Consider the following 21228-nt stretch of genomic DNA (forward strand, 5'->3'; position numbering starts at 1 on the left):
GCGGCTGATGATGCGCACTCAACGACGTGCCATGTGCGAGCGAGGTGTTGATGAGGTGCAGATGGGAAGTCGGCGCTCGGGGCGCGGCCGATGAGCTGCGGCTGGCGAGTGCGAGACACTCGCAGCCAAGCGAGAGGAGCGAGATGCGAAGTGCAGAACGCGCGGGCCGTATGAGCTGGGTGGTGGTGGATCGGAGGCAAGGTGCGAGGAGCTCGGCCTCGCACTCGACTCTCTTGAAGCGGGCCGCGCACGTCCCATAAGGACGCGACGCATAGCGCGTAAAGTGGCGCGTTTCGCGACTGCGAAGCTACGCTTTGAGACTGAGCGAAGCCCTGCAGTCATGCCACCTCCGAACGTTTCGAAGCCATACTACAGAGGTGGAGCACGTTGGTTCTCCTTTCCCTCACTCCATCTGCAGCCCTCGCCCATGCGATGAAGCTCTCACAGCTGTGTGAGCTCGCTGCGGCCTTTCCATTCCATCCCGGCTGCAACGCACGAAGCGGCGCTCTGTTTGACACACAATCAACAAGCGGCGCTCAGCGAGAGCATCCTGGAGCTGCTTCGCCGACGTTCAGCAACCTCGCGCGCCGCCAGTACCTGCCACCACCGTCACGCCGCACTCCTGCTATGAACGGTGAGGAGGACGCGAGAGATCATGAAATTGTGATGACAACAATGTTGAGGATGCACGGGATGAAGGGAGAAGAGTAAGTAGCTGTGAGACGGCGCTGATGACGTTGAGGATGAAGAAGACAACGACGATGACGAGGCCGCTTCTTGATGCGCGGTGGAGTCGAGCTGGCGGGAGAGTCAGAGAGTAACCCGCGAGTGCGGCCTCCGAATGACTCACGAGTAGCTCGAGGGCTCTTGTAGCCGCCAATCATCACTCGAAGAATTCTGCGAGGCGCCAGATTTCGTCCACATTTTGCTGGTGGATCGTCGCAGGCGCCGCAGCAGCGTCGTCGTCTGCGCTCGTCTGCGCATGCTCGTGCGCGTCGCCTTCGCCTGCTGCTACACGCGCGACGTACTCTAAGGTGCGGCGCTTCGACGAGAGCTGAGCTGCTCTGCGGTGCTGGTCTGCCCAAGGCGCCGGAGGCTCCCTGGCTGGCACGGCCCCGGCGCGATCCAGTGCAAAGGAGCTGTAGTCGATCATGTCTTGTCCGACCACCTGCGCACGGAGCTCGCGCCAATGACCCCCTACGCGCTGCGACAGAAGCTCTCCGCAGAACTCGAGGAAGAGGATCTCGGTGCCGACTGATCACGACAAGTCAGCATTGCTCGGTTTGCAGATTCCGACATCGCCAGCTCACGCATGTCGCGGAACCCGTAGCCCTGATCGATGTCGTGGAGACAGAGACTAATCGCACCGAACACACTGGCCCGATCCTGGCTGCTCCAGAGCAGACGATGACTGGCGACGCAGTGATAGAGGTACAAAACGCGCTCGATGCACCAGCGCCTCCAGTGCGCCCTGGAATAGAAGGGCAGCGGCTGGTAGTGTGTCGTCGCGTCGTAGAAACAGGGCAGAAGGGGTAGCAGAGCGAATCCTCGCTCATCCGCACGGCCGACGACCAGGCTGTTCAGCGCAGCTGACGTCGAAGGATCACCCGAGTGGGCCCATGGAGCCGTAGACGGCATGTTCGCTGCCGCAAAGCTGCTGATCTCCTGCTGCTTCCGAGTCACCATGGTAGCGGCCGACACGAAGGAGGGCGATGCTGTGGACGATGCTGTAGAGTAGCGTCTGACGCGATGAAGCCGCACATGACGCTGCCGGCGGCGCGACGAGGTTTCGAACCTCGGCGTGCTTGAGTCCGTGGCGAAGGAAGTCTCGTCGAACCACTCCGAGCCGTGCGGCTCGTACGAGCTCTGAGACATGACGAGAGTGATCTTCGAGCGAGTGTATGCGTCGAAAGTGCGTGACCTGGAGGAGCTGGTGTGAGCGCGCTCGCAGCTGTGCAAAGCGCGGAGGAGGCCGAAGGTGCGTCTCGTGCAGTTGCATGTGCAGTACTCACGAGCGGGTACTCGGTGGCAAGACCGAGTGCGACGATGATGACGAGGCGGATAGGCGAGCAGTGACCGGTGGTGTGCTGGCGAGCTGACGAGGCGTTGACGAGGAACTGATGAGGAGCGGGAGGTGACAGGCGCCGGGTGAAGGGTTTGAGGTGCAAGGACTGGGAAGCGTGGAGGTGGTGGAGGAGAAGCAGGCTGTAAGCCGTGCTCTTGGTCCTTAAGAGCTCGCAGCGAGCGTAGTCCGGGCCTCGCTGCTGCGCCGCGCGCACGAAAGCAGCGAATGAGGCGCGACAGGCGTCCGGCGCGCTGCTTCGGGACACGCGGTGTAGCGCGTAAAGTGGCGCGTTGCATGGCACGCCGAGCCCTCCTGTCGCACTCTCTCTTGCGATGCTGATGCCGCTCGATGCGTCGGAGACGCAGCTCTGCCAGAGCTTGGGGCAACAGCAGACGCCATCGAGCTGCTTGCTTGGGGTCCGCGGAGGCCGCGCTGTGCTGGTTCAGGGGGTGACGCGACGCGATCGAGGTGCGTCACTGCGGCCTCGAGGCCATCCGGGGTCAGAGCTGTGCTCGTCGAGGTCGCTTCTCGCCCAGCCGACTCTACTGCTGACGCTGCTCAGCAGCGAGCAGCATGTCCGCTTGCCAGTGCCGAGCTCGGCGAGGCGAGCAACACACTCTCGAAGCAGCGTTCCCACGCCTGCGTGTTGTGGTCACCACTCTGTGCCCCTGACCGGCTCCGCCCATGATTGCGCTGGGGCAGCCGAAGCGGCACTTTGCTTGGCGTACAAAGGCGCAGCTCGCACCGCCTGCAGCTTGCCTCCGCCCCACCACCGTCCAGCAGCTCGTCCGCACCGCCGGCACCTTCTACCTCTCTCCCTCACTACACTTCACTCCACACTTCCCTGCACCATGCCCTGCCTCTCCATCGTCGCCTCGGAGACCGACGAAGACGGCTCCTGGCTGCGCCTCCAAGCGCGTCTGCTCGCCGCAGGCGAGATCAGCGTCGGCCTCAACGACATCGTCATGTCGGGCATGGAGGCTGTGAAGAGCTACGCGTCCGACGTCGAGGAGGAGACGCCCGCCTGGACGCTGTGGGAGCTCTACGAGAAGAAGAAGCGCGAGGAGCGCGAGCTGCAGGCGGCGCTCACGGGCGTCGAGCTGCAGAGCGGCGACGCCGGCACCAGTGCTGCGCCGCTGGCTGCACTGGCGCCGCAGTCGGCGCTCAATCGCATGGTGCCATTCCCGTTCGGGCCCAACGACGGCGACATTCTCAACGAGCTGCCTCTGCCGGCCGAGGACGCGGCCATCGACGCATGGCGCGACTGGGCCGACATGACGCTAACGGCGCTGTACCGCCGTATTCTCGCGCTCGAGCTGCGTCTCTCGCGCCAGGAGCGCGGCTTTTTGACGTACACCATCGGCGTCAGCATCACCATGCTGGACGATGCCTCGGAGCGCGGCATGCTTCGTGAGTATGGCGTAGGGTATTGGCGCTGCACGGGCTAATTCTCATTCTCCAGTCTACACGATGATGAAGACGACGCTCCAGATAGGCGGTCTACTGCTGCGTCGTGCGGACAACACGGCGCCCGACGCAGCGGCGCGTGAGCTCGGCAAGCGTCTCGTGCACACGGCCGAGATGTACCTGCGCTCCGGCGCCAACAAGAAGCATGTGCCGCCCGGCATCAGCGGCAACAGCCAGTCGCGCCGCGGACACGGCAACCAGCGTGCGCGTTGAGCAAGTGAGGCTCGGCGGTGGCGATGCGGGCTTGCAAGATTGACGTGAAGGCGCATCAAGGGCCTCATCATCGCAGCGTCCACGAGGCGCTGTGCGGATGCGCAACGGCGCTTGGTCTTGCACCAGTCGCTCGCCGTTCTATGTCTCGTCGGCGATGCAGCTCTTCACCCACTCATTCCTCGCGCGCGCCTCCACCTGCCTTCGCCGCTCTCGTTCCCAGCGCACGGCTCCGCACCGTCACCCGTCTCTTCACATGTCGGTCACGACGCTCGTGCCTCGAAGCTCGTCTCTCCGCGTGCCGTCCTTGTCGTTCTGCAATCATCACTCTCCGTTCCCATCAATCAGCCACGATGGTGCTTTGCCAGGGCGACGAGCTTCAGCCTATCCGCCTCACGCCCTGCTGCCGCGTGCTGCCCCCTGGCGGCGGCGGTGCGCGGCATGACTCGACGTTACTCCGCCCAGTGCATCCGCTCGTCTCCCGGCCCTTGTTGCTTTCTCTTGGTCTCGCAGCGGTCATCCGGACCGATTCAATGCATTGAGGGCCCGTATCCGACAGCAGACCATGCTTGAGACGCGCCTTGGTGGGTCGAGATGTCGAGTCAGGAGGACGGGCCGGCACACCCTTCCGCGGCGCCGGTGGAGTCACCTCAGCGGCCAAGGGCGCGGGAGTCGCAAGCCGGCGGCGTGATGCTCTGTGCGCGCGCGTAGCTCTCGTGCGGGAGAAAAGTGGCCTGCTGCTCGGCTCATAAGCTGCCCGCTCTGCGCGCCTTTCTTCCTGCTCCACATCCCTCTCCTCCCGCGAGCCTCACGACACTCCTCGCCACCTGTCACCTTCACACCTCGCACCGCCTCATCTATCCGCCACCATGTGCTCGCGTCTTCAGTTTGAGGGCAACTCGGACATCGGCGTGTTCGCCAGGTGCGTGTGTGCGCAGCGGCGGCGGAGACACGCAGGAGCAGTCGCAAAAGAACGGCGCATGCGGCAGCGAGCGGACGCCAGGAGGGAGAGCGAGCGCCATGCTTGCCCCGTCTGCATTCTATAGGGCAGTACAGGTTCGCTGCAGCAGCCATCGGGCATGCGAACAGGCGCCCCTCCACCAGAATGCGCGACGCATAGTGCGGTGGCGCCAGGGCTGCGTGGCGTCGCAGCATGCGCCAGCGGCCCCTCGGCGACTCTGCATCTCTGTCTTCTTACGTGCACAAAGGGCGCATGCGGTGCGGGGCGACCCGCTGTGCTGGTGCACTGCTGCCTCTGCTGCACCCGATCTGCGACTCCTCTAGGCGAGATGAGAGCCGTGAGGCGTCGGCGGGAGCCTCGCTTGGTGTGCATCTATGCGCACTTAGCTGCTGCGCATGCGCATGGGACGACTGCCACTCTCGGCGGATGCCTCTACGTATGCGCAGCATGACGCGGCGATGAAACGACCCGTCGCGGCGCACGCTGTGCGCCTGCCGCTGTGGTTCTGCACATGCTCGTGCTCGACGGCACGGCTCGGGCGCTTTATCGAGCTACCACGCATATCCCGAGCGCGCTGCAGCTCCACGTGCCATCCACCGGCTCTGCAAGCGCTGACCCTTCGCAACAGTCTGACGAACAGCTACTGTCTCGTGGCCGTCGGCGGCTCGGCCAACTTCTTCAGCACCTTTGAGGCCGAGCTGGGCGACACGATCCCTGTTGTGCACACCACGATCGCCGGCACGCGCCTCGTGGGCCGCCTCACGGTGGGCAACCGGCACGGCCTGCTGGTGCCGAGCACGACGACGGACCAGGAGCTGCAGCACCTGCGCAACGCGCTGCCTGACGAGGTGGCCATCCAGCGCGTCGAGGAGCGCCTCAGTGCGCTCGGCAACGTCATCACCTGCAATGGTGAGTGGAGGTGTACGTGCTGCACTGCAGTGGCGCTGATCACCGCCACACAGACTATGTCGCGCTCGTGCACCCCGACCTGGACCGCGAGACCGAGGAGATCATCGCCGACGTGCTCAAGGTCGAGGTCTTCCGGCAGACGGTCGGGTGAGCAGCATCGTACGCTCTGCCGCCGCGGGCCCTCACTGACGCTATGCAGCGACAACGTGCTCGTCGGCTCGTACGCAGCCCTCTCGAACCAGGGCTGCCTTGTGCACCCCAAGACTTCGCTGCAGGACCAGGACGAGCTGAGCAGTCTGCTGCAGGTGCCGCTGCTCGCCGGCACGGTCAACCGCGGCTCGGAGCTGATCGGCGCCGGCCTGCTCGTCAACGATTGGGCGGCGTTCGCTGGCATCGACTCGACGGGTGAGTGGGAGCAGCGAAGGTGCAGTGCTGCAGCGCATCTGGCTCACGCACCTCGACAGCCACGGAGCTCTCAGTCATCGAGGCTGCGTTCAAGATCACACAGGGCGGCGGCGGCTCGGGCGTCGTCGACGAGCTGCGCGACGCTCTTGTCGACACCTACGCATGAGCGAGCGGGCGAGAGGGTGGCTTGGACACGGGCAGATCTGTACTCTAGAGTGATCCATTACTGCATGTCTTGCGACGTCCGGAGCTCGGCGGGAGCGGCTGAGCGCAGATCTTTCACGCTTCAGCTCGGCGCTGGAGCAGCTCGAGGGCATTGCGCGTGTAGATGTTCGGCCGCCAAGCGCGCCATCCCTCGTCGTGCGCGGTGAACTTGTCCTCGACGTCCTGCCACTGCTGCAGCACCCACTTGGCGTCGTCGCCCGAGACGCGGCGCATGGCGGTGAGGAGGAAGAAGAGGGCCTTTGGCGGCGGGGCCGCTGCAGTTGTGCTGCTGCTGCGATGCACTCGGTGGCGCTCTGCGTGCGCGCGCCAGAGAGGAGCGGAGGGCGCATGACTGGCGCCTGCTTCTGCTCGCTCGTTCGCCGCATACGCGGCACGAGGCGAGCAGTCGAGGAAGAGATCGAGGAGCTCGAGGAAGGCAGACATCGTCCACGCCTGTTGATGAGGTGCCGCTGCCGCCGCTGCTTCCTCGTTGGGCACCCAGCTGGAGGTCTCGACGTCGAAGCGTGAAGGCAAGGCATGCTTGGCAAAGCCGCGGAAGATGGCGTCAAAGTCGGCGAGCGAAGGCTGCATCTTCTCCCTTTCTCCCTCCTCTTCCTCCTGTTCCAGACGAGCTGCTTCGCGCGCCATGGCGTCTTGTCCGCGCAGTTCTGCCATCTGCCAGCGCTGTGCCCGCTCAGCAGCGTCCAGCTCCGTGCTCGTCAAGTCGTGCAGCACATCGAGCATGCCCGCAAAGTCGCCCTGCCGCGTCGCGAGCGTCAAGAGCAGCGTGTAAGTCGTGTGCGTCGGCATGACGTGCGCCGGCATCGGGCGCAGTGCGCTCGGCAGCAGCTGCGCATTCGACTCGTCGGGCGCGGACTGTTGAGGTCGCAGAGGCGCGGGTAGCCCGAACATGGCGCGCCGCATCTCGGCTTGTAGGAGATTGGACCGTAGCGCCGTATATGTCGTCTGCACGTCGTTCCAGCTCGGCCAGTCCTCCTCGAGGCCGTCCGAAGGCCGCCAGCGCATGGCACCGTACATGGCGGCATTGACGTGCGAGACGTGCAATGCATCTGCATCTGCGATGCGCGCCAAAGCAGCGCGCACGGGCGCCCAGGAGTCCCAGCCGGCGCGTGATGCCTCGAGTGGATACGCAGCTCGGATGCGCCGACGCTGCGCGGCAAGTCGGATCTCGAGGGCCAGGTAGCTGCCCCATGCGCGCAACGTGGGCGCACGAGAACGAGGCCAGAGGTGCGCAAAGAGACGCACGGCAGCGGGCGTGTCGTAGTGCTGCGCCTCGAGTTGCGGCAGCTCGACAGTCGCAGGAGGCGAGGAGCGATGCTTCTTCTTGCGAGGGGTAGTAGGAGGCAGCTCGACGCGTAGATGCGCCACTTGCTGCATCGTTCGCAGCGTCTCGGTGCGCACAGCATCGCGCGAGGTAGAGGCGAGCGAGAGACCCATGCTGTGAGCATTGACGGAGCGAGCGACGAGATCGAGTATGCCGTCAATCAGTCTACCTTCCAGAACGTCTGGCGCTGCGGCAGAGCGCTCAAAGCGACGAGTGCTCCACTCCGAAGCCGCTGGTCCTGCAGGTTTTTGCACGCGATTCAGCCAGCTCAAGGCCGCGGTCACCTCTTCGCCTGCAACGCCTCGGCGCGCGCGCGTCAGCGCAGAGAGGACGGCTCGGCGCGTCGAGGGAGCGTTGAGGGCCTCGAGGTAGGCTGCCACGACGGGATGGCCATCGGCAGCGCTTGGCCCTTCGTCCTCGCCGCTGCCATTGCGGCTGCCGCTCGACTCTGCTGCAGCCTCGGCGGCGGCAGATGTGCTGTGTCGAGCAGCCAGCACGCCGGCGCGAGCGCGGGAGAGGCCCCGCTCGAGCGCGCCGAGAAGCGCCAGCACACGAAGCGCTGCCTGGTTCGTCAGCGGCGAGGCACCCGCCGGTAGCAGCCCGTCGCTGTCGATGAGTGCCTCCTCTTCGGCATCGTCGAAGTGGGCGTTTTCGAGGTACGCGTGCGTACGACTACTGCTAGCGACTGCGTCGGAGCTCCTCTCGTCGGCGAGAGAGGCGTCACCGTTGTCCTCTACTGTGCCTTTGAACAGCTCTTCACCTTCCTCCTCTTTTCGTCTCTCGCCCTCTCTCCCTCCAAGCCCCGCGCCCGGTCTCGCCACCTTGCCGATACACTGTCGCAGCAGATCTGGAGGGAGCATGCTGCCTCGTGGCGCGCCGCGCATGAGGGAGACATAGGCGTGCCAGACGTCATCTGGTGTTGCTGAGACGTTGGCGAGAAGACGTTGGAGCGGAAGAGTGGAGAGCGGGGAGATGAGAGGCAGATGTGGGAGGAGATCGGGGAGAGAGAGCGGCAAGGAGTCGAAACCTCCGGGAAGAGCGTCATCGACATGGCCCGAAGAAGATGCCGCTGGCATGTTTTGCTTGGCCTCGGGCTCGAATTCGGACGCGAGAGCCGCGTCGAGGCGCGACGAAGAAGCGACTGCCTCGACGCCGGCATCGTCACCGACGCCGGCAGCACTGCCGTGCAGCTGCGTGTGCGCATGTGCACGCGAAGAGCCCACTTGCACCTCTCTCTCTTGCCGTCGCACAGGCGACGCGGCGTATGTGCGAGCGAGAGCCGGTGTGAGGGCGAGAGAGAGCGCATCAAGCTGCGGCGTCGCAGGCAAGACGCCGCGAGACACGGCTGCGCTGCCACTGCGGCTGCCGCCGCGGCGCAAACGCACGCCGCGAGCGCTGCCTGCCAACGAGGCGCGCAGCATGCGGACCGGCAACGCCGACGAGAGGAGAGGAGAGGGAGATGGAGGTGAGAGAGGAAGGAGCGGCAGCGGCCGCGGCGCCAAAGGCCAAAGATCGCGGCGACGCAGGCCGAGTCCCGCCTCCGCGGAGTCCGGCACGGCTGCCCGATCCAGCGATGCGCCCGCCGAACGTGCGGCTGCGCGCGCGCGCTGCCGCTGAATTCGCTTGCCGGCGGCAGCATGACGTGAGCTCGCCTTGCACCCTGCCTGGCTTGCGCCGCTGCGCATCTTGCCGTCCCACCACCACGCATCCATCGCACCGCGCAACCATGGCCAACATCGCCATCGCGCCCGACGTCGAGCCGCGCCGCGAGGAGTTCACGCTCACCGCGCCCGACGGCTGCACCTTCCCGGCGCTGCGCTACCGGCCCGCGGCGCACATTCCCGTGCGCGCTGCGCTCGTCCTGCTGCACGGCTTCATCGAGCACCACCTGCGCTACGACCACGTGCTGCGCTTCTTTGCCAGCCAGGGCATCGACGCGCTCGCCTTCTCGCAGCGCGGCTTTGGCGCGCGCAGCAAGGGCGAGTACGGCGACACGAGCTGGAAGGAGCAGTACGAGGATGTGGAGGAGGTGCTGGTTGAGATGAGGAAGACGCTGGACGCGCAGTACGAGGGCAGACTGCCGATGTACCTCTATGGCCACTCGATGGTGAGTACAAGGGCAGTACTAGGAAGGGATGGGAGAGGCAGAGGCGAGACGAGCTGCTGAGCGGGGAGCAGTGTTGCGGATGCGCAGAGCCGGCGACGCGAAGAGCTGGTGTAGCAGAGTAGGAGACGGTGGTCGGAAGAGAGCAGCAGCGAGCTCTCCAGATGCTCAGTGCAGGGCCGTCCGAGTCTCGCGTTTCGAAGTGGATTGATGCGCAGCGGGTGGTCGGACGAGCAAGACCTCGTGGCGCCGAGGGCGGATCGGCGAGTAGACGACCGCGCGCGTAGGCTTGAGCTCTATACGCCGCGCTTCTTGCCTATGTCGCTGCCTCCATTCATATCGCCTCTCGCCTTTGCGTGAGCTCAGGTCGTACACTATTGCTGCGCATCACGCACTTGCTCTCGCATGTCACACGACACTCGGCTGCGCATGCTGACTCTTCTTTCAGGGCGGCGGTCTGGCGTTCGGCTTCTTCACGCGTCCCTCCTCTTCTGCTGTGCCATCCGCCTCGACGAAAGCGCTCATCTCCGGCGTGATCTGCTCTTCGCCCTGGCTCCGCCTCGCGCATCCTCCTCCGGGCGTCGCCTTCTGGCTCGCGCCTCGGCTGCTCAAGCTCTTCCCAAAGATGCCGTGGTATGCGCCCGTCAACCCGGCGGAGCTGTCGCACGATCAAGCAGTCATCGATGACAACAAGTCCGACCCGCTCATCTCGCCGCGTGTCTATCTCCGAGCCGTTGTTGGTCCTCTCCTCGGCGGCCTCAAGCTGCTGAGTGACGAGTACAAGAACTGGCCTGCAGACCTGCCGATTCTGTTCACGCATGGCGAGGACGATCCGGTGACGGACTGCAAGGCGTCGCGAGAGATGGAGAGCAAGATTGAGGCGCGGGATAAGGAGTGCAAGACGTGGAAGGGCGCGTACCATGAGGTGCACAATGAGGAGGGCGAGATGAAGGTGGGTCGCATTGCGTGAAGAACGGAGGCACGGGCTGACATGCGCTGTCTAGGTCGAGTTCTTGCAGTACACCGTCGAGTGCGTGCAGATGGGCCGTCTGCGGCAGGCCTGCAGCTGACCTCATTTGCGCCTCGCAGCTGGATCCTCAAGCGCGCTCCCGGCGAAGGCATCTTTGCCAAGGGCGAGGCTTCGTCGAGCAAGGATGCCTCGCAGCTGCAGGCGCCGCCGTCGCAGGGCGGCGACGACACCAATGCCTCGAACACGACCGACTCTGCCTTCTCCACGCTGCCCACAACCATGGCTTCCTCCTCTGCGCTGCCCAGGGGCGCCTGGGCCACGCTCATGACGGGCGAGAAGTACCTGCCCGGCCTCGCGGTCTTTGCGCACTCGCTGCTGCGGGAACACAAGAGCGCGTACCCGCTCGTGGTCATGACGACGGGCAAGCTCAGCGAGGAGGCAAGGCAGTGCGTGCTTGCGCTGGGCTGCGAGATTCGGGAGGTGAAGGATCTGCGTCCGGAGGTCGCTGGCACCGTGAGTTTCTCGGCCCTCACCTCGCAGCATCGCGGCTCATCCCTCCCAGAACATGGCGTACGCGCGCTTCGGCGACGTCTGGACCAAGCTGCGCGCCTTTGAGCTGGCCGAGTACGAGCGCGTCATCATGGTCGACTCGGACATGCTCGTGCGCCGCAACATGGACGAGCTCATGACGCTGCCGCTCGACGACGGCATGCAGATTGCCGCGGGCTTTGCGTGCACGTGCAACCCAGCGAAGATGGCTAGCTACCCGAAGGACTGGTGAGTGGCGCGAGCGAGCGAGTCGACTGGCTAGCCGTTCCCTCCCGTAGGCGCTGACTTTGCGCTTCACCCTCGTTCCCGCTCAGGATCCCGGAGAACTGCGCCTTCACCCCGCAATCGCACCCGGCGGCCCTCACGCAGCCGCTCAAGCTCGACGCCTCGTCGATGCCGACGCACAAGCTGCTCAACTCTGGCCTCGTCGTCCTCACGCCCTCGAGCGAGACGATGCGTGCCATGGAGCAGCGCCTCAACAGCGACCCGAGCGTCAAGGAGATGGCCTTCCCGGACCAGGTACGTGCGGCGCTGCCACGGAGAGAGTATCGGCTGATCACGGCCGCACCAGGACTTCCTCGCGGCCTTCTACGCCGGCGCATGGCAGCCGCTGCCGTGGGTGTACAATGCGCTCAAGAAGCTGCGCGCCGCGCACGCCGACATGTGGCGCGACGACAAGGTCGCCAACGTGCAGTGAGTCTGCCCGCTCCAGGCCATCTCTTGCAGAGCTGACACGCTGCGCAGCTACATCATCGACAAGCCGTGGGAGTCGCTGCCCTCCGATGAGCACCCCGACGCAGTCACGCACGGCTGGTGGTGGGCCGCCTGGCGGCACCTCGACGCCACGCACGGCAACATCGATGCGCCGCTGTGGCAGCTCGTCAACAAGTACGTCGTGCAGGAGCAGCAGGCTCAGTGAGAGCGCGCTGCGATCGTGGGAGAGCACACTCCCCAGCCGCATCTCGCTCGCCCGCCGTAATCTGCTCCTCTCGGTCACCCACCCTTCTTCGCCTCGCAATACATCGTTCGTGTTGCCTGCCTCGCATCTTGACCCATACACGTGGCGTGAGGACCCAACTTGCCTGAAGCCGTCTCGCTCGCTGAGCCTGACGGAGAGAGTGCCGCACACGTGCCGCCTCCGAGCGAACGCCTGAGCAGCCGTGGGAGCACCGCAAATGCATGGGTCCATTGGCGTCACGATCGCTGTCACAGTCGCTCCGGCTGACAGTCGTACGTCCAAGCCACCAAAGACTCGTCAATCAGACAGGCTCAGGGAATCGTCATTATCGGGCTTGTCGAGCATGTGGGTAATCAGGCCTCGCGTGACGAGGGGCATGTGCGGCTCTCCTCGTGGCCAAGCTGCGGTCGAAGTGCTTACTTCTTGGCCTCCTGGTTCTGAGCGACACGGTTGCCGTACGCCTTGGTGGCTGTGGGTGCTGAGGATTAGCAACATACGAGAGACGTTTGTGGCGAAGCCCGCACCGTAGCTGCCGGATTCAGTGATCAAATCCTCAGGCTTCTGGGGCTTCCCGGCAAGCCAATTATCGACTAAGAAGATGCGTGAGCAGCGTGCACGAAGCGCAGTACAAGCACAATGACGTACAGATGGCCTTGGTGCCGGCGGCGTAGCGCTCCTGTGCGTCAATGGAGGTGCCGCTGACGTGGGGCTGCGCGACGGAAGGGAATCAGCGGCGCGCTCTCGAGCGTCTTGACGCACAACCCACCGTCATCGCGTTGCCACGGCCGCCGGGACCCGACATCTCGCGCCACGGGTGGTCCGCCGGGGCCGGCTGCACATTCCATACGTCGCCGCCATAGCCTCGAAGCTTCCCCGAGTCGACGGCCTTGCGCACGGCCTCGGCGTTGCAGATGGCGCCGCGCGCAGTGTTGATGAGCCATGCGCCGTCCTTCATGTACTTGATCGTCTCCTCATTGATGAGGTCCTTCGTGCCAGCGTGAAGCGGCGCGTTGACGGTGACGACGTCGCAAGCTCTGTGACGAGGAGATGAGAGATGAGCAAGTGGAAGGATGCGCGACGAGCTCGTGGGCCACACGCACCCCAGGAATTCCTTGATGTCCTCGATGCGACGCGCGCCGACCTTCTTGGCGGCCTCGGCGGGCAGGTCCTGGTAGTCGTAGTAGAGCAGCTCTGCAGATAACGTGTAAGAAGACGAATGTAACGTGTTAGAAGACGTATGGAAAGCCCATGTCAGGGTGAGAACGCGACAAGGAGCCCGAACGCGTCTCCGAGCACGAGTGGCTAGAGACCAGAATCGGATGCTCACCCTTGCAGTTGAACGGAAGGAGACGCTCCAAGACGCGGTAACCTGCGGGATTGGTCAGTCTCTATTGGCGCCCCCACGCGTCAGGCAAACGCACCAATGCGGCCTAGAAAAGGTAATTTATCGTCAGCTACGGCCTGGGGTTAGCCTAGGCATGCTTTCTCACCAGCGCCGATGGTGCCGACGACCTTGCCCTCGAGGTCGTAGCTGTCCTTGGCGACGGCGGCGACGTCCCACGCCTTGCTGCGGTACACCTGCTCATGGCCGACGTTGTAGTTGCGCACGAGGATGAGAATCGTCATGATGACGTGCTCGGCGACGCTGACGACGTTGCTGCCGGTCACCTCGGCGACGGTGAGCTTGTGCTCGTTGGCGGCGTCGAGCTGCGAGAAGAGTGTGAGCGTGCGGAAGAGGAGCGAGCTGTGAATGGACGCACGTCGATGTGGTCTGAGGGCGCGGCGTCAGCAGCAGTTCGAAAGCAGGCGCACAGGGCAACTTACCAGAGCCGATACCCGCGGTGATGCAGAGCTTGAGCTTCTTGGCCGTCGCCATGATCTCCTTGGTGAGGTAGCCCGGGTGGAAGGGCGTGGTGATGACGACCTCGGCATCGACGATCTCCTTGGCAAAGACCGAGTTGGGCCCCTCCTTGTCGTCGGTGACGACAAACTCGTGGCCGTTGTCCTTCATGTACTGCTCGAGGCCGAGCTTGTTCTCAATCGTGCCCAGCAGGCGCGGCTGCTCCTGCGCGTGCTTGCCGCCGGAGTAGAGGACGCAGAGGACTGCGCGGGCGTGTGAGTGGGTGTGGCAGAGGCGCAGCAGGCTCGGCAGGGCGCACCCTTGACCATGTTGGATGCTGTGTGATGTGGTGTGGTGTAGGGTGGTGGAGTATGTGGACGAGAAGAGGGCCGCATGGCGGGAGTGCCGCCTTCTTATGGGCGGCCTTCGCAGCGGCTTTCGCGCACGGTGCGGGGAAGGCAGGCCGCGCCTCTCGCCGCGTGCCGCACCTTGCCTTCTCACAGCAATCAGACGGCGGCCCGGCGGCCCGCTGCGACAAATTGGCGCGACACAGGCACACCTGCTGTGCGAGAGGCCGGCCATGCATCGCTGCTGCAGTGCTGGGCGGTGCTGTCGCATCGGCATGCCGAGCAGCGCCAGAGTGCGGGGCACCACGCCGGCCGCCGGTGCTCCACATGCGCACTCGCCGGCGCGGACCAACACAGACGACCTTCCCGCTGCTCCTCCGTCGTCCTCCAATCGCCTCGCTGCGCTGGACACGCTATCGCCTCAGACAACTCATGCTGCATCTCTCATGCAAGACGGCCGCTGCTTCTGCCTGCTCCAGCCACGAAGCAAGCGCTCGCACACGCGCGCGAGGCGCTGGAAGATCGGGCGTGCAGCGGCGCGCGCCGGCGCGTCCACGCGCGCTGCATTGAGAGCGGCTACAGCCACATCGCGCCGGTCAGCGCCTCGCCTCGGAGGCCCTCTCTCTCTCCCTCGGCCTCGGACCGGCCGCGTGGAGCGGCTCTTCGGCCTTCGCAGCGAGTGGCGCCGTGCCGAGACTGGACTCCGATGGCGCACAACACGGCACTTGCGGCGCTCCCAAGCACGCATGACGGCCCGCCAGGGCCTTAGCGCGCACGGATCATCCGCCTGCTGCGAAGCGGAGGTGGAGGCTGCGAGCTGCCGTCCGCCTGCAGCCTGGCTGCGCTGCACGAGCCGCCGCCGCTTCGCAAGATGCCTGCGACCAGGACGCCGGCGATGTGTTGCGCCTGCTTCTCGGCAGGCTTCCTGCTCATCGTACAGCAGGATAAACAACGAGAGCAGTCGCAGAGACACACACCGAGGCTCAGAGACGCGAATGTGAGGTCCTCGCCAGCGCCCCGCCCGGCGCGGCGGCGCGACGCCCAGCGGCCGCGACTGCCGCGCTTCGCGGCGTGGCGCTGCCGTGGCGGTCACCGACGGCCCGATGCCGAGCGCGCCGCCGTTGGTGCTCCACCTTGAGCCAGCCCCTTGGCACTCGGCCACGCGCGAGATGTTCGTATGCCGCGCGTCCAGGGGGCCAAGCTTGCACCGTCGGTCTCCGTGTCTGCACGGCTGGAGGGGAAAGAGCCGCGATGCCCGGGCGTCGTCGTCGGGCGTCGTCGTGAGCTCCCACGCTGGGCGTCTCACGTGAGCAGACAGCGCGTCAAGCGTCATGCAGGCCCACGTCACTCTCGCCTTCGACCCCTGTTCCTCGCTCTCTCCTCTTCACCACCACCACAAGCAGCACACAAACATGTCAGCGCCGCCGTCCATCGTCCGTCCCGGCGCATCTGCTGCGGGCCCGCCAGGCTGGGAGGAGCGTCGTGCCGCCGACGTCGAGGCCGAGCACGCCGAGGAGGCGGCAAAGCACGAGGCGGGCGGTGGAGGCGGCGAGGGCGTGTTCTCCAAGCTCAAGGACGGCCTGCACAAGGTCGGCGAGAAGATGGCGCTCGTGCCCGAAAAGGACCAGCCGTTGCAGGTGTGTCTGCGAGGCAAGAGCTGCGGGGCGGGCCTTGTGCACAAACGAAGTCAAGGCGAGGCATGCTCGGAAGAGGACGCTCTGCATGCGGCCCTTTGCTCTTGCTCGGCGGCACAGCAGAGCGGACGAGCACGGCAGGTGCGCCGTCGTGGAGATGGCTACGCGCGCTCGTGCGCGGGTTTGCGTGCCGTCGCGGCCAGGCAACAGGCGCGAGATGCAGAGCGGCGCGCGCATAGCAGAGCTGCCCACCCAGCCTGTGCTCGATGTCGCGCGCGCTTAGCCCTGCGCAGACCAGTGCTCGCCATCCGCGAGCCACACACTGCCAGCGCTGACGCTCTCACTCAGGACGCATCCACTGGCCCCGAAGTCGCCTCGTAGAGCGGGCCCGGCGCTTTCTGCCGCACACGCCAGCCGCTGCATCTCCGGCAGCACACTTCTGCGCACTCCGCAGCACATCACACATCGTCTCTGGTATCAAATGTCACGCATTGCTAGTCCGGCGCCAGGCGTCGCACGACGGCCTCCCACTTGCGCACCACGGCCAGCGCATGCTCAAAGCCTCCCTCGCGCCCGCCGGCGCCGCGCGGCAGGCGGAAGAGTTCGCGATGCCGGGCGCCGCAGTCGCTGCAGGGCGGCTGCACTGCCCAGGCGGCGTTGATGTCGCGCAGCTCCAGGTGCACCAGGCGCTCCCACTGCGGAGCGTCAGCTGTGCTGCAGAGGAAGACATGCACGCGCCTCACCAGGTGCGAGCCGACGATGCCGCGCGCCGTGGGTGCTGCGGCGCCGGGAATGAGCGACTGCGATGCGCCCGACGGCACGATTGCGCGCAGCACTGGGGGAGCGTCAGCGCATGCCAGTGTGGCGCCGCACTCGGCTCCACCCACCAGGCTGCTTGCTGGCGCACTGCGCCCGCCACTCGCCCACGCGCTTCAGCGCACTCTTGGCGCGCCCCACCTTGAGGCACTCGTGCGTGGCGTCGTCGAGCGCGCGCAGCGAGTAGATGTAGAGATAGCCGCGCTCGCCGGCGTCTGCCGCCGTCAAGGGCCTGCCGAGCAGCGCACGGATGCGCGCGGCAGTCGCTTGTGACAGACCGACGAGGAGCGCATCGAAGGCGAGAAAGCCGCGAGACGAGGGCAGGTGCATCCCGCCGGTCTTGTTGATCTCCTTGACATGCTGGCTGCAGAACACGTCCTCCTCGTCGCCAGACGCAGCCGCCTCATCATCGTCCGAGATCACAATGACCTCTCTGCGCGTGGCCTTGGTCGGACTTGGCGTGCGTTTGCGCGGACTGGGCGTGCGTGTTGCCGCTCTCTCGACGCGCACTCGTCGTGCACAGCGTACGCCGTCCTTGCGAATGCCAGCGCAGCGCTGTGTGGCGCCGCCCGCTGGCGCCGGACTGGCACTGCCGCGTCCAGGCGGCGAGCGAGCGGCGCGTGTGGGCGGCGGCGAGGGCGAGACGCTGCGCGGTCGAGTTGGCGGTGCTGGTGCTCGCACGGGCGTGCTGGGCAGCGAGACGGGGCGGCCGGTGCTTGGATGGAGAGCCAGCAGCGAGCTCTCCCAGGGATTCGGGTGGCGCAGAGAGCCGTACGCCACGTCGGCGCTCGAGATGCTGGGCGGCCGAGGCAGAGGCACCGGCGGCGTCTGTGCTGCGCGCAGAGAGGCGGGCAGCGAGGCGCTCGAGGTCGAGAAAGGCAGCTGCGAGGCGCTTGAAGTGGGCGCTGATGGCTGTGGCCGCTGCGGACCGTGCTCATTGAACTGCGGCCGTGCAGCGACGAGCTGCGAAGCGTGTGCCCATACGCTGCCCGCCGGCGCACGCGGCAGAGGCCCTCGGTGTGCAGCGGCGAGGGGAGCCAGCCGCGAGGGACCAGCTTGTGCTTGCTGCCCGTGCTGTGCGTATGGCTGCGGCGCCGGCGCAGCGTGAGGGTCCCAGCGTGTCGCGTCCTCGGCTCGCCGGTGCTGCGGAGCGTGCTGCGCCGCAGGGCTGGCCTGCGGACGCCATTGCGGCTGCTGCAGTGGTCCGTACGCCTGCGGATATGGCGCACAGCCCTGCTGCGGCGGCACATCGGGCAGCGGCTTCTCGCGCCGCAGCGGCGGCGGCGGCGTGTGCGAGGGCGCGCTGCCGGCGCCGCCGAGCTGGGTGTCCGCCAGCCGTGCGGCCAGCGCCTCGAGCGGCCCACGGGTGCGCGGCGGCGGCGGCGAGGCGTGATGAGCCGGCGGCGCAGCGCGGCGATGAGCGTCCGCCATGGCGCCGACGCCGACGCCGACGCGAGAGCGGGCTCGTCACGCCCTCAAGCTGATTGGCGCCCGCCGCCGCCGTGCGCTCGCTCGTCTGTCTGCTCCCGCTTCTGTAGAAGTTGCGCCTTCTCCCTCTCTTGTGTGCGATGCGCTTGCGTGCTGTGGTGGAGCTGCGGCTAGCTGCGCCTGCGCACTTGCACACTCTGACTTCCGAGGCGGGCAAGGCGGTCGCACCCCTGTCAGGTCTAGCCGCAGGCGGCAACTGCCGTCCAGGGGTCCAGCAGCAGGCCGCGCGAGGCGGTGCAGCCGTGTGTGGAGCGCTGGCTGGAAGTTGAGCCGTCACGTGTACCGTGCTGGTGCTGCTGCCTGCCTGGTGCCTGCGCGAGCGACTGGGCGCAATGATGGGCGGCGTGGGGCGAGTCACTGTGCGTGCGTGCGCCACCGCCGCGCAGCGCCCATGCAGGGGCGGCACGTCGGCGCGAGAGCGGGTCTCGCCCCGGCGTACGGCGGCGGCGGGCGCGAGTCACGGCCGGCCTGCTGCTGCTGCTGCGCCACCGCTCCGCCGCGCGATGGCGATCCAAGCGGCAAGCGGCGGCGTACTGCGCTGCCGTGCTGCGTGCCACCTGCGCAGTCACACGCCCGCCAGCGTCACTCGCAGTCACCGCGCCGCCCAGCCTGCTTCCTCTCCACCCCACCTCACCCATGCACACACACCCCGCCATGGTCATCGTCATCCACGCGCGCCGCATCTAAGGCGCACCTGCGCGCAAGCGTCTGGAGAGAAGAGAGTGTGTCGGTGTCGGTGCTGTGTGCTATCCGCATCCCGCCCTGCACCCTCGCGCCACCGCCAAGGGCTGCACCTCCGCAATCCCCTTCGCACCTCCGCAGCCATCTCCTGCTCTCGCCAGCCACCCGCGCCTCTGCGCGCCTCTCGGTCTTCCTCGTCTACGGTCCTCTTCGCTCCTGATCACCGGCCTCCGCTCTCGCGGCGCACTTAGCTGCTGCGCCTGAGAGCATACACACACACCCCGCACCATGGCCTCGCCTTCTGTCTCGCGTCCGCCGACCAGCATCGGCAAGCGCTCGCGCAGCAACAGCAGCAGCAGCATGGCCAGCATGGCCAGCAGCAGCAGCAGCATCAGCAGCTGTGCAGACGACCACTCGCCTGCATCGCTCGACGATGCCGCCGCCGCCGCCCACGCCACTCCCTCCACCTCATTCGACTCTTCTTCCTCCTCTCCCGCATCGACGTGCGACTCGCCCGGCCTCGCGCCTCGCAAGGCGCGCCGTGCCTGCCGCGCGGCCATGGCGCCGTGCAGCAGTGGCGCGCGTTCCGACGACGCCGTCTCTGGCCCGCCGCCACCGCCGCTGCCGGCGTCGCTCGGCAATCCCGACTCGGAGGACGAGGCCGTGTCGTCGCTCGGCGACACCGTCGAGGCGCTGCACTTCGCCGGTGGCGCCGCGGCTGCGGCTGCTGCGCCGTCGCTGGCGCGCGGCGGCTTCGTCGACTGCCTTGTCGGTGAGTGACATCCATCATGGACGTGCCAGGGCTCGCGCTCATAGTGTCCTCAGATGTGGCGGTGACAACGCTCGACTCCATCTGGTCTGCGCCTCTGAACGCCGGCGACGCCAGTGCTTCGCTGCGCGACGCCACCTGCCCCGACGCCACCGGCCCGAACCACGGCGGCGCGCTGCCGCTGCGCCTCTTCATCCGTGAGACGCTGCGTCGCAGCCGCACGTCGTGCTCGACGCTGCAGGCGGCGCTGCTGTACTGTGTGCGCGCGCGGCCGGCCGTGCTGCACGCTCGTCGTGTCGCCGCCGGCCTGCCGAGCGAGGCGCCTGCTGCTGCCTGGCCTGGCCTGTCGTCCGACTCTGCCGACGTTGGCCCTTCTCCTCTCCTCTGTGCACGCCGCATGTTCCTCGCCGCCACGCTCCTCGCCAGCAAGTTCCTGCAGGACCGCAGCTACTCGAACCGCGCCTGGGCACGCATCAGCGGCCTGCCGCTGCGCGAGCTGGGCGCCGTCGAGCGTGCCTTTCTGCAGGCCGTCGGCTACCGTCTCGACGTTGGTGTGGCCGAGTGGCGGCGCTGGAGCGCCAGTCTCGCCGGCGTTGCTGCGCGCGAGGCTCTCGGTCCCCACCTCGCCCTCGCCACGCAAGCGACACTTGCCGCCTCGCCCACGCCGCTGCCCGTCGTGGCGGCGCTGGCCGAACGGCGTCGCTCGCTGGCGCGCAGCACCTCGGACGTCGTCTCGCTCGCCGCGGCGCCGTTCGACACTGCGCTGCCCGGCGCGGGCGTCACGCCGCCGGCGCCTTTCCCGCTCGCACGTCCTCGCGCCTCGCCGTTTGGCCAGTCTCGCAACGGCGGTGGCGCCATGAGCTTTGCGCATGCGCCACTGCCCGCTGCGCATGCCCTGCCAATGGGCCTCGGCACGCCAAAGGCAATGATGCCTCGCAGTCGTGCACCCGCACACCGCACCCACACGTCTGGCCGCGCCTCGTCGGGCCGGCACCGCTAGAGCTTCCATTCCCGTCGTCGTCGTTCCCGTCTCGCTATCTGTACCACCACCCTACATCCATCATCGTTGCCCCTCCGTCCCCTCGTACGTCGTCTGTTGCCCATCTATTTCCCTCTCCTGCCCCACTCCCACACCATCGCTGTCCGCCTCGTCACTGTCTCTCTCGCCACACTCCCTCTCCTACACCGTTGCTCCCCATCCCGTTGCCCAACCCTCTTCGTCTGCCCTGTTTCCCGTATAGCAAAGAAATCAACACACATCATCTTTGCGTGCACCAGTGCTCCTACTGGCATCAGCTGAGCGTGCAGGTCGCATCGAGAGGCTGTTCGTCCTTGCCGGCGGCTGTAACCCCAAGCGCATGGGCTTGCCGCGGCACACGGAGCTGCGTGCCGCCGCGCGGCGGCAAAGCACGGAGGCTTCCGAGGAGCGCACAAGCAGCGCAGAGCGAGAGCCCAATCAACGGCAGCCGCTCAAGATGTCGTTCTAGACTGCTGAGTGAGACAGTG

The 21228-nt window shown here is 66.5% G+C and overlaps 9 protein-coding genes across 9 annotated transcripts; 6 read left to right on the plus strand and 3 right to left on the minus strand.

The window, feature by feature from the left end:
- Positions 1 to 2916: 2916 nt before the first annotated feature.
- FA09DRAFT_346322 (hypothetical protein) lies at positions 2917 to 3745 on the plus strand (the record flags this gene model as incomplete). The annotated part of the gene is made up of 2 exons (XM_025744743.1): positions 2917 to 3475; positions 3528 to 3745. The coding sequence occupies 2 exons, from the start codon at positions 2917 to 2919 to the stop codon at positions 3743 to 3745; spliced, it is 777 nt and encodes a 258-aa protein (XP_025597665.1).
- Positions 3746 to 4527: 782 nt separating this feature from the next.
- FA09DRAFT_330552 (putative TIF6-translation initiation factor 6) lies at positions 4528 to 6265 on the plus strand. Its single transcript, XM_025742649.1, has 5 exons — positions 4528 to 4664; positions 5332 to 5612; positions 5666 to 5759; positions 5812 to 6017; positions 6077 to 6265. Exons 1-5 carry the CDS (start codon positions 4612 to 4614, stop codon positions 6181 to 6183), a joined length of 741 nt encoding a protein of 246 aa, XP_025597666.1. The 5' UTR covers positions 4528 to 4611; the 3' UTR covers positions 6184 to 6265.
- A 31-nt stretch (positions 6266 to 6296) lies between these two features.
- On the minus strand, positions 6297 to 7679 carry FA09DRAFT_325792 (hypothetical protein; the record flags this gene model as incomplete). Its single annotated transcript, XM_025741178.1, has 1 exon — positions 6297 to 7679. One exon carries the CDS (start codon positions 7677 to 7679, stop codon positions 6297 to 6299), a length of 1383 nt encoding a protein of 460 aa, XP_025597667.1.
- A 1733-nt stretch (positions 7680 to 9412) lies between these two features.
- FA09DRAFT_282950 (alpha/beta-hydrolase) lies at positions 9413 to 10622 on the plus strand (the record flags this gene model as incomplete). Its single annotated transcript, XM_025739838.1, has 2 exons — positions 9413 to 9673; positions 10119 to 10622. Coding segments are annotated over 2 exons (765 nt in total), but the record flags the coding sequence as incomplete, so codon positions are not given.
- Positions 10623 to 10949: 327 nt separating this feature from the next.
- Positions 10950 to 12009, plus strand: FA09DRAFT_289571 (nucleotide-diphospho-sugar transferase; the record flags this gene model as incomplete). Its single annotated transcript, XM_025739948.1, has 5 exons — positions 10950 to 11153; positions 11203 to 11417; positions 11504 to 11708; positions 11761 to 11882; positions 11934 to 12009. Coding segments are annotated over 5 exons (822 nt in total), but the record flags the coding sequence as incomplete, so codon positions are not given.
- Positions 12010 to 12563: 554 nt separating this feature from the next.
- FA09DRAFT_339394 (NAD-dependent formate dehydrogenase) lies at positions 12564 to 14316 on the minus strand (the record flags this gene model as incomplete). The annotated part of the gene is made up of 11 exons (XM_025744206.1): positions 12564 to 12616; positions 12672 to 12737; positions 12793 to 12856; positions 12914 to 13181; positions 13248 to 13338; positions 13475 to 13516; positions 13569 to 13577; positions 13638 to 13854; positions 13908 to 13918; positions 13972 to 14250; positions 14307 to 14316. 11 exons carry the CDS (start codon positions 14314 to 14316, stop codon positions 12564 to 12566), a joined length of 1110 nt encoding a protein of 369 aa, XP_025597670.1.
- A 1430-nt stretch (positions 14317 to 15746) lies between these two features.
- Positions 15747 to 16349, plus strand: FA09DRAFT_339395 (hypothetical protein; the record flags this gene model as incomplete). Its single annotated transcript, XM_025744207.1, has 2 exons — positions 15747 to 15971; positions 16317 to 16349. 2 exons carry the CDS (start codon positions 15747 to 15749, stop codon positions 16347 to 16349), a joined length of 258 nt encoding a protein of 85 aa, XP_025597671.1.
- A 113-nt stretch (positions 16350 to 16462) lies between these two features.
- FA09DRAFT_339396 (DUF1766-domain-containing protein) lies at positions 16463 to 18215 on the minus strand (the record flags this gene model as incomplete). Its single annotated transcript, XM_025744208.1, has 3 exons — positions 16463 to 16663; positions 16712 to 16803; positions 16856 to 18215. The coding sequence occupies 3 exons, from the start codon at positions 18213 to 18215 to the stop codon at positions 16463 to 16465; spliced, it is 1653 nt and encodes a 550-aa protein (XP_025597672.1).
- Positions 18216 to 18838: 623 nt separating this feature from the next.
- Positions 18839 to 20992, plus strand: FA09DRAFT_330558 (hypothetical protein). The gene is made up of 2 exons (XM_025742650.1): positions 18839 to 19725; positions 19779 to 20992. The coding sequence occupies exons 1-2, from the start codon at positions 19242 to 19244 to the stop codon at positions 20720 to 20722; spliced, it is 1428 nt and encodes a 475-aa protein (XP_025597673.1). The 5' UTR covers positions 18839 to 19241; the 3' UTR covers positions 20723 to 20992.
- The last annotated feature ends 236 nt before the right edge of the window (positions 20993 to 21228 follow it).

Source organism: Tilletiopsis washingtonensis (genome assembly GCF_003144115.1).
Source record: "Tilletiopsis washingtonensis strain MCA 4186 unplaced genomic scaffold FA09scaffold_13, whole genome shotgun sequence".
Taxonomy (NCBI): domain Eukaryota; kingdom Fungi; phylum Basidiomycota; class Exobasidiomycetes; order Entylomatales; genus Tilletiopsis; species Tilletiopsis washingtonensis.

What these genes read in the sequence shown, in the direction of transcription:
- FA09DRAFT_330552 (XM_025742649.1), top strand. Translation starts at nt 4,612, where the DNA reads ATGTGCTCGCGTCTTCAGTTTGAGGGCAACTCGGACATCGGCGTGTTC. An exon ending in CAACGTCATCACCTGCAATG is followed by an intron (nt 5,613 to 5,665) that starts GTGAGTGGAGGT and finishes ACCGCCACACAG; the next exon opens with ACTATGTCGCGCTCGTGCAC. An exon ending in CGCTGGCATCGACTCGACGG is followed by an intron (nt 6,018 to 6,076) that starts GTGAGTGGGAGC and finishes GCACCTCGACAG; the next exon opens with CCACGGAGCTCTCAGTCATC.
- FA09DRAFT_330558 (XM_025742650.1), top strand. Translation starts at nt 19,242, where the DNA reads ATGGCCTCGCCTTCTGTCTCGCGTCCGCCGACCAGCATCGGCAAGCGC. An exon ending in CTTCGTCGACTGCCTTGTCG is followed by an intron (nt 19,726 to 19,778) that starts GTGAGTGACATC and finishes TAGTGTCCTCAG; the next exon opens with ATGTGGCGGTGACAACGCTC.